This window comes from Poecilia reticulata, chromosome 22, assembly GCF_904066995.2.
Source record: "Poecilia reticulata chromosome 22, P_reticulata-male-v2, whole genome shotgun sequence".
Taxonomy (NCBI): Eukaryota; Metazoa; Chordata; class Actinopteri; order Cyprinodontiformes; family Poeciliidae; genus Poecilia; species Poecilia reticulata.
The window spans coordinates 24,856,081-24,870,979 of NC_088851.1; the positions used below are offsets into that span (position 1 = coordinate 24,856,081).

Genomic DNA, 14,899 nt, shown 5'->3' on the forward strand with positions numbered 1-14,899 from the left:
ATTAGCCCTCGTCCTCTCTATCGCCTCCTTCAGGGGGAAACTCTGTTACGGTTTTACCTTCAGGTGTTAAAGCTGCCGTATGTAACTTTTATGAAAAATATGTTTCTTGAAATGTGTTGAGACAGATAATTTGTGAAAAAATCAAGCTGGTCTGCCTTCTCCCAGTGCTAACTAGAAACGACCAATTAGAGCCAGGAGGCGGGTCTTAGTGCTGTCAATCAGTGTCAGTGTGATTGCTATGCTACCTAGCCTGAATGCTAGGTAGCATAGCATTCAGGCTATGCTACCTAGCATTCAGGTAGCATAGCCTGAATGCTAGGTTAGTTAGCATGATGGCAGATGAACGGTTTTCCTGTAACGATTGTTTCTCCACCATTAGCACATTTAGCAGCAAATACTTGAGATTGATTGACAGCACTCAGACCCGCCTCCTGGCTCTGATTGGTTGTTTTTGGTCGAGAGCGTTGCTTTTCTTCAGACGGCAATAACAGTTCAAGAGACATTGAAGAAAATTTATATTTTCACAGATTATATGTGTTTTAACAAACTTTCACAAAATGGTGTTAATTTGAACAAATATGTAAAAGAACAAACATATTTTAATAAAAGTTACTTTCTGCAGCTTTAACAGGTTTAGAATTAAACTGCATTTTGGGAATGTCAGCCATAACTGATACATGCTGACAGGACATATTTTTAAATATACCTTTATTTTCATTAACATAAATAAAGTATATTTTCTCAAAATATAATCTTGTTGAATTATTTTGAAAATACGGACACTGGACTCAAGCGATTTGCTCCGCGTCTGTCAAAATGTCTGACACTTTCTAGAAAAAAACTAAACAATTTCTGAGCTCAGAGTTGAAAATATGTGGGGAAAACAACTGAATTTTTCTAGAAAAACGACTAAATTTGATTTTAAAAAGTCAAAAATCTGAGAAAAAACTCAGAATTTGAGGTTCTCACAAATTTTCTAGAAAAAAACAACATTTCCAAGTTTAATAAATAGAAAGTTTGTACAAAAACCCCCCAAATTTTGAATTTAATCTCAGAAATATCTAAAAAAAAAAAAAGTGGAAATTTCTGAGTTTGAAACTCAAAAAATTTCCAAAAGTCAAAAATGTTTGCTTTTTAAACTCAGAAATTTTTCTCTAGAAACTTTCTGAGATTAATCTAAAATTTTCAGGGGTTTTTTTATCAGAAATTTTGAAAAATTACAGATTTATTTTTCTTTTTTTAAAAAATCCTCACGCGCGATTGGAGAATTTTTTTGTTCAGATTGCCATGAAAAAGTCTGAATTCAGTTGCATACGGGCAAAAAAAACCAAATATTGCATTCAGGTAGAATTTGCTTGCCTGTATTTATAAATTTCGCCATTTCTGCCGGGCTGAATAGAAACACGAATCACATTTTTATTTGTAAAAATTAACTTTATAAACCACGTATGAACTGAACTATAAAACCTGCCTGGTCTTTCACATGAAATCCCAATTAAATGCACCGAAAGTTGTGGTTTGAAAGCGATAAAACGTGAAAAGGTTTTGGTTGTGTTGTGCAAGGCGTCGCTCCAGCAGCCAGCGTCCGTTACCTGCAGGTGGCTGGAAGTTCAGCGCCGGCCCGGCCCGGCTGGAGCGGGCCAGCTGGCAGCGGGCGGTTTGTCAGCCGACAGGCCCATTAGCTCAGGCTGGCGGACCGACAGATGGAGGCTCTGCAGGGTAACGAGCCCAAAAAACGTCTGGAAAAGCCATCCTTCACCAGAGCAGAGCCGTCCACGCAGGAATGGCTTTCTCCTCGTCAATAGTGGATTTTGCTGAGATCAGCGTTTCTTAGCAAACAGTACAGTTCATACTTCCACTGATAAAGGTGAATAAAATACATAATCATTGGTAGTTAAAGGTGGTAGCATTCAAATCCAGATCCAAAAATATAATTTTATAAAAGCGTAGCACTGACCAGTCACTGGATTTTGACCTTCCACCTACAAAAACTCTTTGTTGTCATGGCAACGCCAGCCGCGTTTTATTATCAGGTTTTTCTGCGGGGTTTTTTAGCAAACAGTACAGTTTATGTTTCCCCTAAAAAGGTAAACAAAATGCATAATTACTAGTAATTATGGTGATAATAGACAAATCCATAATCTAAAATCAGATTTCATGTAAGTATCAGGCTAAACAGCCATTGACCTTTCACTCTTCGCTGTCATGGCAACTTGAGAAGGATTTTATTTTTAAGCCAAAATAAAGTATCTTTTGGAAGATACTTTATTATGATATAGTAATAATAATAATGTGCATATAGTTTAATCTTTTCATTAAAACATTAAAAATGTCCTCACAGAGTAACTAAACCTCAAATCGACCTTTTTTTGCAGATAAATTGTCTAAATTGGACATTTTAAATGCAGTATGTAACTTTTACTCAACAAAACAAAGTATTTTTACATATTTATTAAAACTGTCACCATGTCGGTTTATTATGAGATGATTGACAGCGCCAAGACCCGCCTCCTGGCTCTGATTGGTTGTTTCTAGTTAGCGCTGGGAGAAGGCGGAGTAGCTAAATTTTTTTTCCTAGATTATCTTTTCATATATTGTCACAACATGGTGACAGTTTCAACAAATATATATATAAAAATATTCTTTATAAAAGTTACATACTGCTCCTTAAGTTTCTTTGCATATTTTGATTTTTTTTTCCCTTCTGATTATTTTATTATTTGGCAAAGTAATCCTAATTGCCCTAAAACAGCAAACATTTAGTCTGATTTCATGTCAAGCAATAAAAAAGCTACATTTTCTTTTTTTGTGCTGAATATAAACTTATTGTTTCAACTGTATATTTAAAAATATTCTCACTTTAGATGGATTTCTGTATTTGATACGCTCCAGAAATGTTAATCTGATTTTAATTGTACCACAGATGTGGCGTTGTGTTCTTGGCGGCTCTTCGTCGGCTGTAATGGATGCCTGGTATCACGGTTTGGACCCCCAGGCCGTCGAGGCCGTTTACCTCCTGGCTTGCTTTAACTAGACCCATCCGTCAGCCGCATTAGCAGCCACTGCTGGTGACGCCTTTGGAGCCGTTTCACTTTATTATAGCCGTTTCTTGCTGTCCAACAGTAGAAAAAGGCAATTAAATTCCCTAAAAGTCGTGTCATTTTTTAACTTTTTTGTTTTGCTGCTGTTGCTATGCAGATTGAGTTTCCATATTGATGGGTTGCAGAAACTCGGCAACCCTCTGGAAACCAGATTCTTCCTCTTCTTCTCACCTTTATTGATGATTTAAAGAGAAACTGATCAGAAACAAATTACTTTCCCACATCTGCAAGAGTAACATAAATATTCTACACGTCTAGTTTGAAACCAGATATTTACATCAGGGTTGTAATAGTTTTGGGGTTTTTGTTGTGACTTTCTGTCTAATTCAGTTGGTTTTAGTTTGTGTTTTTTAGTGTGTTTGCTAGTTTTTCTTATATTATAAGTTAAATATTTTTTAACTTATAATATAGTTTAGTTTAGTCTTTATTAGTTAAGGTAGTAATTTATTTTTTTCATATTTTGGTTAACTTTTAGGTGTAGAATTCAAAAAGTATTGCATTGTGGTTGTGTTTATACAGATTGTGTAATAAATACTCACCAGACGAGACCATTTATTTAAAAAATGTTTTCAACCAAATAACTGGTGTTTTCTTCCAACGTTTGCTGTCGCCATTTTACGGGCTAGCATTAGCGTATGGAGAGCCGAATTTGCCGACAGTTGACATAAACTGCGTGTTTGGGTAGAAAAAAAAACAATCCACATCCAGCCAGAAGGATAATAAATCCATAAACACAAAATTGAAGAAATATATAATTTCAGTATGTTTTAGTTTTATAAATGCACAATGAAGTTTGAGTTAGTTAAAATTTTTCCCTATTAATGACCTTTTTTTTATGTATTTCAGTTAATGAAAATGTTTTCTCGCTTTCAGTTTTGGTTATTTCATTAGTTTTAGTTACTTATAACAGTCATAATTTACACACATTGAATAGAAAAAGTTGTTTGATCTCACTTTGTGACATTAAATCGGTCTAAATATTTCCTAATTTGGGGTCAGTTACTCTTACCAAAATAATTTCTATTTCATAAATGTGAAGAATAAAAGTTATTTATGATGGCCACTCCAATATGGAAAGCCGTTTCATTCAAAATTAAATAAATATATTTTTTATCCAATCATAATAAAAAAAAGGCTATATTTGAAAAATATATTTTTTATATAAAACTAATTTAAGCACAGTTTATTGAAAAAAAAAAAAGTCAAGCCACCAAAATATATGCTTTTTAGGCACTACCAGAGCTCCATACATTGTCTTTCTGATGAAGGTCACTGATGTTGTGTTTTTAATATGGTGTGTGTAAATATTTGGCTGTGTTTCTGTTCTGTTTAGATGGATCAGATCCAGCTGCAGAACGATCCGCTCAAGCTCAACACGTTGGTGGCCTTGTACGATTTCAGCGCCCAGGAGAGCCACGACCTGGAGATGAGGTTTGCCTGCGCACACACACACACATACACACACACACACACACACACACACACACACACACACACACACACACACACACACACACACGGCAAACAGCACAGCATCCAGCAGAACAGCACCTTTCCAGGCCTGCGGGTGAAACGCTGCTGACTGATTGACTCTGACGTCTCCTCATTGATTTTCTTTGTTGTTGAAAATGTGAAATAAACAAAAAGGCTGAGGCTCGCTGTGCACAGCGGTCTCACCTCTCCAGATCCAACGATTCAACTTTGCAAAGAAACCAGATTTAACTTTTCATCGTTTCCCCTTCTCACATTTTGCAGTTTCAGTTTGGAGAATTAGACTCAATCAGGGGAAGACATTTTTACACCAATTAGAACTCAAAATCTGATAAATGTTTTTCATGAGTGGCTCTCAGCAACAGGTCAAATCCTCAGAAATCAGGTTTTTTCCCTCTTCTTTATGTGCATTAATGCTAATAACTCCCTCCATATTTATTAATAAATTAATAGATCGGTATCGGTATGTACCAATACATACCGATAATGCTCTATTCAGCACCTTTCTGTGCTGAATAGAGCATTATTTATTTTTTTAGTAATTGATTATACTATTCATTATTCTGATGATTAAGCGGATAAAGAAATTGGCACATTTTCAGATTTTCATTTAACCACTTAAACATTTTTAAAATAATATTAGACAAGCATTAAAAATGCAAAAGGACAACAAATAATTAAATAATTTTCTTAATAAGAAAATGAACATTTTATTGCCTAAAATACAATAACATATCGTTCCTTTAGTGTTCGCTTGATCATTTGTTGCAAAGGATTCATCTGCAGCTAAAAACATACTATTTGAAAAACTCGTCCCTTTCTTCTTAATTTGTCAATAAACTGTAGGAATAAATTTTTTTGTTCATTTTTTAAAATAATTTGAACCAAGTTGAGCTAAAACTGTGATTTCTGTACATTTTTAGCTTAAATACTTCTCTGTTTTTTGAGTAAATGACCTTTTCTGAGTCTGTATCCTCCAGTTAACGATTAATCGATTACAAAATTAGTTGATGATTATTTCAATAATCGATTAATCACGATTAATCGTTTCAGCCCTATATTACTTCTGCATTTCCTTCTGTTCTTGCACTCCATTATTTTTTTTACCACTGATTTGTAACATAACTTACAGCAGTAAAACTTTTATATTTATAAATGAGACAAATGATCCAAAGACTCAGATGTGCAGAGTGACCTCATTAACGACACCTGATGGAGAAATGGGATTAAGTATTTATACCCAATCAGTCTTTTTATATCTAACCTGAATGAGATTAATGATGCCAGGATATTCCATTAATAGCTCCCATCAGGGTATTTCACTAAGATGGACTGCACCGTGTGTGAAGCCTAATACAAATATGATTTATAGCCATTAAACTGACAAAGTGTCGCATATTTCAGGCCAGAACAGAAGTAGATGCTGCTGCACTTTAGGATGTGGAGGAAAGACGAATGAAAGATAAATCAGAGGAAAAGGAGCTTTATAAATGATTCTCATGTAATGTGAGTGCTATTTAGATTTTCAACTAGAACAAAATCAGACATAATTATGAAGAAAATACATTTTAATAGGTTTTTAATTTATTTGTGTTTAGTTTCCCCGCCATCAAATCTGACTGAGCTTGAGTTGTTTTACAAATAAAAACAGTCAAAAGCTGCAGCATCTAGATGTGACAAGTTGGTAGAAACATTCCCTGCAACTGTAGTAATTGAGGTCTGAACCGATTAATCGCGATTAATCAATCATTGAAATAATCTTTAACTAATTTAGTAACCGATTAATCGTTGACTGAAACATACAGACTGAAAAACCAACACAGTCAGGGCAGTAATTAAGCCAAAACTTTACAACAGTGTAAACATTTTAATATTTTAGATGAAAGATCTTTTTTATCAGTAATTATTTCCTAGCCAGAACTCTTCAAGTGGGAAGTTTAGCTTCACCTGGTTTGGATTTTCTAAATAAAATCTCAAATTGAGCACCTTTTGTTATCCAGTCATAAATTAGTTAATTGAAAAAAATTATGAACAGAATAATCAGCCATACATTGTATTTATGTTAAGTGAAGTGAAAAAGGATTACTAAAGTATTTTTAGCATTTGCTTTTAGCTGCACATGCTTACTTTGCTACAGATGATCCAGCATACACTGAAGGAATGTTATGTGGCTGTATTTTAAGCAATAAAATGAATGAAATTGATTTATTAATATGCATTTCTTGCTTATTTTAATACCAAAATTATTTGGTAAGATTTTGTGAATTTGTGGTGTTTATTTTTGCTGGTTGTGCAGCAGGCTCCACTTCTGCTTTTCAAAGATGTATTGCAGCCATTTTTATGTGTGAGTGTAAACATTGAGCTGGGGGCGTGGCCAGCAGGAGATGATTTGGATTTAAAGTGACAGACGCCCTAAAACGGCGTGTAAAACCTGAGTATTAGTTGATTATTTGTATTTTTCAGATTTTTTGTTTTTGTTTTACATTGCTGGAGTGCTTCTAAACGGACTTCCTACGGAGTCCAGATGTTATCCTCTTTCCAAGCTTTGGCTCTTTGCTCATGATCTGCAGGATACTTTAAAATAGGCTTTCGGGAAAGATGAGTCCTTGAGCCGAAGTATCATTTCGTTTCCGGTTCTCACAGAAATCTCCTGAGGAAACTCGGATAAGATGCATTTCTCTTTTCCTCGTTTTTTTCCAAGTTTTTCCTCCCGTTTAGCTCAGAAATAAATCAGTGCTTTAAATGAAAAACTAAAGAGTATCCCCAATCAAAAGGGTTCATTTTCATTCTGATTTAAAGTAAGAAAATTAGTTTGTTGATTAGTTTCAGCTGCAAACACGGACTCTAATTACATTATTGTCTTTTTTTCAACATGTGATGATGACGCACTTTTAAATCAGAGCAAAATCCTGAAAGAAGTTCCTCCATTTCATCTTCAGGTTTTAATATTTTATACTTAATTCCCCTTTTTTTCAGCTTTCCACATCTTCAAACAATTATTTTATTTTTTCACACACCAGCTTAATTTTCTATATGTCACAATAAAAAAATGTGTAACAAAGGAAGTTATATACTGGAATCAGAATTAATCTGTTTGTGATATTTAATATTTTTGTTCCAGTGGAGCAAAAACGTTCTTCCTCAGAGGATTACAGGAAGTCGTGGTTAAACTTTTGACACCTTTTACTGTAAAATCTCGGATTTTTCTTTTACTAGAGATCAAAATCATGCTGACACTGTTTATTGGGGATAAATGCTGAAACAGGACCCTCTAGTGGTTTAATAGGTTTATGTGCATTTATGAGTTTTCTTATTTACAAATATCTCTTTCTTTTCTACGGAAGAGTATTATGGCCCAAAAACAAATAAACAAATACAATTCTGACTTTAATTTCTGTGTCAAAATCCAAATGAATAACCAAACATTCTTAGTTATGTGTCAGTTGTTTTGCTGGTATGTGAAAAATAATAACATAACCGTTTAATCCTTGATATAAGATTTGTAAACTTGCACCTTAACATGTTCCCAGATTTACTTGGTAGATTTAAGTTTTAAGACTAGATTTGTGCAAAAGTAATGTAAACAATTCTGATTCTGAGAAGAAAAGTCAGAATTTGCTGAAAAATTATCAGAATTCTGATGAAAAATTATCAGAATTCTGATGAAAAAATATCAGAATTTTGAGAACAAAAAATATAAATTATGGGGGAAAAAAAGTCAGAATTCTGCAAAAAAGTTAGAATTCTGAAAAAAATCAAAATTCTTAGAAAATAAAAAAAATTCTGAGAAAAAAAACCAGGATGCTGAGATTAAAGTGAGATTATTTTCTTTTCCGGTGGCCCTAATCTTCCTCCGTATTTCTCCTTACAGAGCAGGGGACAGAATATTGCTGGCAGATGATTCCAACGACGACTGGTGGAAGGTAGGAAGGAAATCAATGCTTCATTTTACAAACTGTTGTGCTGAGATTTTTAATTTTTTTGTTCATAACAAAGATAAATACAGATAAACCTTATAATAAATCAGGGGAAATTGAGCTGAAGATTCTCCAGGACTCATTAAACACATCGGAGGTGAATTAGGGGACAAAATGGCCGAGCCGGCCTGTTTCCAGCAGAGCGTACGGAAACTCATTACGCATTTTAACATCGTCTGCAGGCGCAGATTAAAAAGCACATCTGTCCCAGTTCAACAGGCCAAGAGCTCTGCACACCTTCCTGATGCGTTTGTGTTCGGCTCGGCCGTCTTAGAGTCGCTAGCTTTAGCCTGATGAATGTCTGCTCTGTGTTTTTTAGGGGGTGATTGAGGACAGGATCGGCTATTTCCCAGCAGCCTTTGCTCATGAGCTGCAGGAGGGAGATCAGGTGTTCAGGTGCAACAGGACGTTCATCGGCTGCAAAGAGCAAGGGCAGCTCACTCTGAAGGAGGGGCAGGTACTGCAGCCAATTTACCCCACAACCATCCAGCGGGGTATTCACAAACCAAATCTACTGGAGTTACTTCTTTTGTTGCTGTTTTAGCAGCAAAATCACAAATCGTACAAAAATGTTTGGTCTAATTTCTGACGTAAATATCTTAAAATAAGGCAAAACTAACTGAGTAACGTTTTAGCTTCATACGGGATCTTGATTTTAGTCAGTAGTTCCTTAATACTGATGAAAAAGTTGTAGATATGAGAAATAAACTACCAGTGGAACAAAACATTATAAACTGTGATATGAGAAAAACATTATTTTGTGGGATTTAATTCATTTTAAGCGTTTTTTAAATTATAAAAATGTATTAAAGAAAAACGTAAACTAATAAATTGACATCATAAAATTAGTCTTGTTGCAATAAATCAATTAATCGTATAATAAATTCAGTTCAATAATTTCCATTTGCATGACTTTTTGTTTTTCTTTTTTCTTTCTACCAAAAACTGGATGATAAAAATCTTTAGTTTGATGTTTTGGTCTCATTTAAATAGTTTATTCTCCCATTTTGATCTATTTCTAACACTGTGTAAAAAGGTTAACTGAATATTTTTATCCGATTAACTGTCAGAATAATAGATTAATCAATAACTAACATACTGAGCTGAAACAGTTGATCAGGTTAGTCGTGATGAATTGATTATTTAAATAATTTAGTAATTGATTAAACTTGTATGAATGAAAGTATAAACGTTACAGTTTTGGCTGTAATTAAGCCAAATCTGGAAAAAAATGTTTAATTACATTTTGGAAGTGTTTTTAGGTGCAAATGCATCCTTTTCTAATCCAATTAATCAATTAATTGTCAGAATATTTGATTAATAATCGTTACCTGCACGTGTTACAGTTCAGGGGGTGTAACATAACGATGTGTCCAGAGAAAACAAGTGAGATGTAAAATGCTTCAAGAGGCCAGGGGCCGTAACAACACATTTATTTTTCTTTATTAGGTTTATTTGACAGGGACAGAAACATTTGGAAATAAAACCTCAAGTCCCTAATTAGCCTCTAATTTCATACATTAACATGTCAAATGCAAAGTCACAGCTCAACCTGAGCTTCAAATTATCCGACAGCTCTTCGGTTAAATTATTCTGGCACACACTTGTTCAGATAAAAGTTAATCTGGAGTCCACAGACATTTCCTCTCAGGAATCTAATCAAATTAGCATGTGAGCTGTTAGCAGATCTCAGACCAGCCTCTGTTTGCTTCCCAGGACCCGTTGTGTTGAAGACTCTGAGTGCGCCTAAAGTAAACGCGCCCCAGTGGGGATAAAACCAGCTCGGCAAGATGAATCTGTGACCTGCTGACTCTCTTTTCCATTCACTCAGACCCAGGGGAGAGATGCTCAGAGCAGACATGCACATACATGTGTTCTGTCCCGTTAACAGGGTCGAGGTTTAAACGACGCCAGTCCAAAAAGGTAAACACGTGACGTGTTTCGAGGAACAGAAATCATTCACGACCAACGTCAAATCCATTCGTAGTTCATTTAAAGTGACAGCTGGAAAGGAGTGAATGATGTGATTGAAATAAAATAAGATATGGAAGTTGATAAATGCAGAAAAAAAAGTAAAATAGTTTTTTTTTTTATGAGCTTGTTGTGAGAAACTCAGATTTTTGTTAATTTTTGCTGCCAGACTATTTTTATGACAGGCTATTTTTGCCAGGAATTTTAAACCAAAACAGCCAACCAAAAATGAACTGATGAGCAACAACGTGTTTTGTCATCATGCTACACATTTCCTTTCCTTCTTTAATGATATCTAATTAAGATAGATTAATCGTGATGCGTCAGATACTAAAATAATCATTTAGTAATTGATTAATCACTAACTGGAGTATATAGACTCAAATAAAGAGCACAGAGCAGGAACTAAACCAAAACTACACAGAAATATACATTTTACCTTTAAGATAAAAAAGGTATTTGTCTGTTAACATGAACCCCTATAGTGGCATTTATAGCTTCATCTGGTTCAAATGTTCTTAAAAATATCCAATTAAGTGTGCTGTATAATTATTAATGGGTTAATCCAAAAAGTAATCAACAAATTGCCCCTACAATGTATTGATAAGTCAATCAGAAATTTAATTAATTCTTTAATTTGTTTGTAATGTATAAAAAATGCTTATGTGGTTGAGTGAATTTTTTACAATCTGATTAATCGTCAGACTAGCGATTAATCGTTTACTAAAATGATTTGTTGCAGACTCATTTTAAATCTGGGATGTAAAAGCTAAACTTGGCATAATGTAGTAAGAGAATAGAGCAGCTGCTCAACTGCTGAGATGTTTCTCATCCATTAATTGGTGATGATTTCTCCTCTGCTGCAGATCTGTGTGAGCAGTGAGGGCGAGCGCGGCGGCTTCATCAGAGTGGCGTTTGGAAAGAAGAGAGGCTACGTTCCCTGTGATGTCCTGGAAATCATCTGAGACAAAGACTCTGCAAAAGCATGACAGGGATAAAGAGTCAGACTGGATCAGCCACCAGGAGGTGGAGGAACCGGAGGAGCAGGAAGAGAGGCGTTCACATCGTCACAAAATGGAGTTTAATGGAGCGCTGATGGGTTTGGCACCAGAAAAAACTCCATCTCAGACGGTCCTGCTCGAGAAGACGCTGCGACGACAAACTGCAAGGAGACAGGAGATCACTGTGTCACTGTTTTTTACTTTAATTTATAGAGCCTGTGGCTTTTGTTTTGTTTTTCTGTAGTTTATTTAAATATAAGCGGTTGCTCATGTAAAAGAAAACAGCTTAAAGTGTAAAAACATAGACGATTGCTTATTGAAATTATTTTTTACAGCTTTTATTACATAAACAGAATTCTCCTTTTATATAGTTTAGCTCCCAATGCTTTTATACTACAGGATTTTCCACATAATGTACAGAAGTAAATAGTAAGTGTAGTTTTCTATGACAGAGTTACTGACCCCACACAGCAGTACGAAAACAAACATGTCTCTTCACAATAAGAGCATTTATGCCTTGATTTGTCCTGAAAGTTTATGAATGCGTTTCTATTATTTATGTTTCTACTCATTTGAGCTCTCTTCTTAACATCAAACAAAACCTTATTTTTATTCTATAATGGCTCTGAAACGGTAAAATTGAAAGAAAAAGATGAGAAGTATTTTATGATGTGACCCTCACTGTGTCCAAATTAATCAGAAACAGTTGCATTGTTACATTTTTCAGTGTAATAGATTCAGTGAGATCCCGGACGAGCCCCCAAAATTGTTACACCAAATTTCCATTTTAAGATGGAAACCTTTAGCCTATTGACTGATTTATCTAAATATTTAAACACATTTAGACTGCTAGAAGAAATAAAGATTTAACGTAAAACAACCTAAATCCAAGAATACACAATGTTCAAGACCTGCGGACTATATTATAAAGGGAAAAACTGTAACCTACAGTAAATATCCAGTATCTTTATCCTCTCATCTGCCACTTTACTTGTTAGGCTGTAAACATTTTCTACGTGACTCATTTTTAATTTTAAGTTGCAGTTTTTTGTTATTTTTCCTCAAAGATTTAAGTTATCTAGACTACAAAGTTGTAAAAAGTTCTAACAGCCTTATTTTCCTCTTTTTGTGTCAATTTTTTTTATCATCAAGCAACTAAAAAAATAATCTAAGCTAGCCTGATCGAATACAAACAAAACATGCTTTAAACGAAGACTGAATTTGAGGGAAGAATCCTATCCAAACCAAAATAAATGCCACATCCAGGCCCTACTTACTGCCAGACAAGTAGAATGAAGATATCCTAAATGTAGCCTGAAAATATAATGGTAGCGATTATATGTGCTAAATGTCCTGACCATATAATTGCACAATTTGACATCTCAAACATAAATTTGCTTAATGGAAACACTGCAATTCCAAAAAAACAAAAACAAAACTCATTTTTCAATATGTTTTGGAGCCAGGGTAAGGGTTTTTTTTGTTTTGTTTTGTTTTTGGCCGTATTGAAATTGGTTTATTTTGCAAAGCTGCAATGGACGCACCTTTTCTGCGTCAAACAAGACGCATGATCAAAAACTGAACGTTACTACTGCCTGAAACCATGAAGAGGAAGACCACAGGGAGTGGTTGGAGATGCATGATGCCTTACATGATGCATTTTGAAGTTTGAAAAGCTGAACATTTTCTAGTAAACAAAAATTTTGAGATTATTCTTAGAAATAATAAAAAAAGAAAATAAATTCCTGAGTTTCAGAAGTAAAAATAAATGTGACTTTTGGAAATGTAAAAAGTTGAAAATTCATTATTTTTGAAACATCAGAAATTTCCTTGTTTTCTGTAGTACATTTCTGAGATAAATCTCAAAATTTCTGAGCTTTTTCTGGCAAATTTTCTGCTTTTCAAACACAGAAATTTCCAGTGTTTCTATTTACAATGGCCTTAAATACGCCGCCATAGTAATACTGACATTCAGCCTTTTATCTCTGACAAATTGCTAGTTAGTTTTAAAACAGTGCCATGTTGATGCTCTTATTTTGAAATGCAACCGGATGTTCTGTTGAGAAAGGCAGGAAGAGAAGTCATTGAGATGCAGCTAATGGCGGACTAGCCTGCTGTTGTATCTAACTAAGACACCTTGTACAATCGGTTAGAACTGTTGGCTGGTGAAACTGAAAAAATAAATTAAAATCCGATGACAGAGAAATAATCTAGCGATATTAAAAACATCTACAAAGGTAAAATGGCCGACATTTCGTCCTGGGTCGGGTTTCCCCCTCGGGATTTCTGCAGTGTTTATGGGGCAAAACTTTTCCACAAGGTCGAGTTGGTTTGGATAGCTTTCACTAATTAAATCATAATTTGTTTGTATTCGCGTTATCTCTGTGTGTCAGTAAAATTTCTCTGTGAAAGGGAGCGAAAGCATCATAACTCGAACAGAAACTTTTCTAAAGACTGATGTTTGCTGGTTTTGACTTGTGAACCAGTGATTCTTGAGAATGGGGACAAAATGGGTTTTAATTTTCCCATTTTTTATTTATTTTTTTGTTATTTCTCAACCTTATGTATGCAAATATGACATGATGTTTTGGAAATGTAAAGATGCTAAAGTACAGTTGCAACATTAAAAAAAATAATTTTATCGACATGACCCAGAACTTTGTCATCACCATCTGACAAAAATAAATAAATAAATTTTTTTTAATGACCCTATTAGTGATATTTCTACTCATTTTACAGACAAATGCTTCTCAAGAAACAAAATATTATTTAAAACAAAAAACAACAAAAAGTCCATCTGACGGAGTTGACACAGAACTGAAGGTGGTGACAAACTAGTGAGTAAAATGAAAAACTTCATACATGTGAAGTAATGCAATTTATGTAAAATACATTAAAATGAATTAACTGCACATTTAAGTGAGATTTGTCAACAATTTCACTGAAAGAGTGACACAAACTGATGGAGTTGACATCTGACGGAGTTGACGAAATGCCAAACTACCTCAATTTATATGATGTTATTCTGAAGGAGGCCATATTGTAGCTCATCAGGTCCATGAAATCTTTACATTTTACCAAAATTAAGCTTTTATTTCACAAAATTTCATCAAAGTTTTGTAAATTGTCAGTTATGGTGTCGACACGTCATGGTTGTGACAAACAACTTGGGAATGAAAAGAAGAAAAAACTAAAGAATAACATAAGCTAACCGGAGCTAACTAGCCCTGTTAGCAAAGGAAGAGAAAGGAAGTGGTCATGGGGTCCTCAGAAGTTCTGGTGCCCCCAATAATGCCTGATTTTTTTACATTCTTTTCATTTCTGACGGTGTTGACAACAACTAGGGACAAATTTCAAT

At 34.6% G+C, this 14,899-nt stretch overlaps 1 protein-coding gene across 4 annotated transcripts in view; it reads left to right on the forward strand.

Moving 5' to 3' along the window:
- stac (SH3 and cysteine rich domain) overlaps window positions 1-14,249 on the forward strand; it is a 36,506-nt gene extending 22,257 nt beyond the window's left edge. For 2 of the 4 annotated variants that reach the window (XM_008399893.3, XM_008399894.3), the window contains 4 exons: window positions 4,435-4,532; window positions 8,464-8,515; window positions 8,889-9,026; window positions 11,407-14,249. In XM_008399893.3, coding sequence (XP_008398115.1) covers window positions 4,435-4,532; window positions 8,464-8,515; window positions 8,889-9,026; window positions 11,407-11,505 — 387 coding nt within the window. In that variant the 3' untranslated portion in view covers window positions 11,506-14,249. Of the gene's footprint in view, window positions 1-4,434; window positions 4,533-8,463; window positions 8,516-8,888; window positions 9,027-10,285; window positions 10,493-11,406 lie in introns of those variants that run through there. The other 2 variants (XM_008399895.3, XM_017302380.2) reach the window with 2 other exon arrangements.
- The last annotated feature ends 650 nt before the right edge of the window (window positions 14,250-14,899 follow it).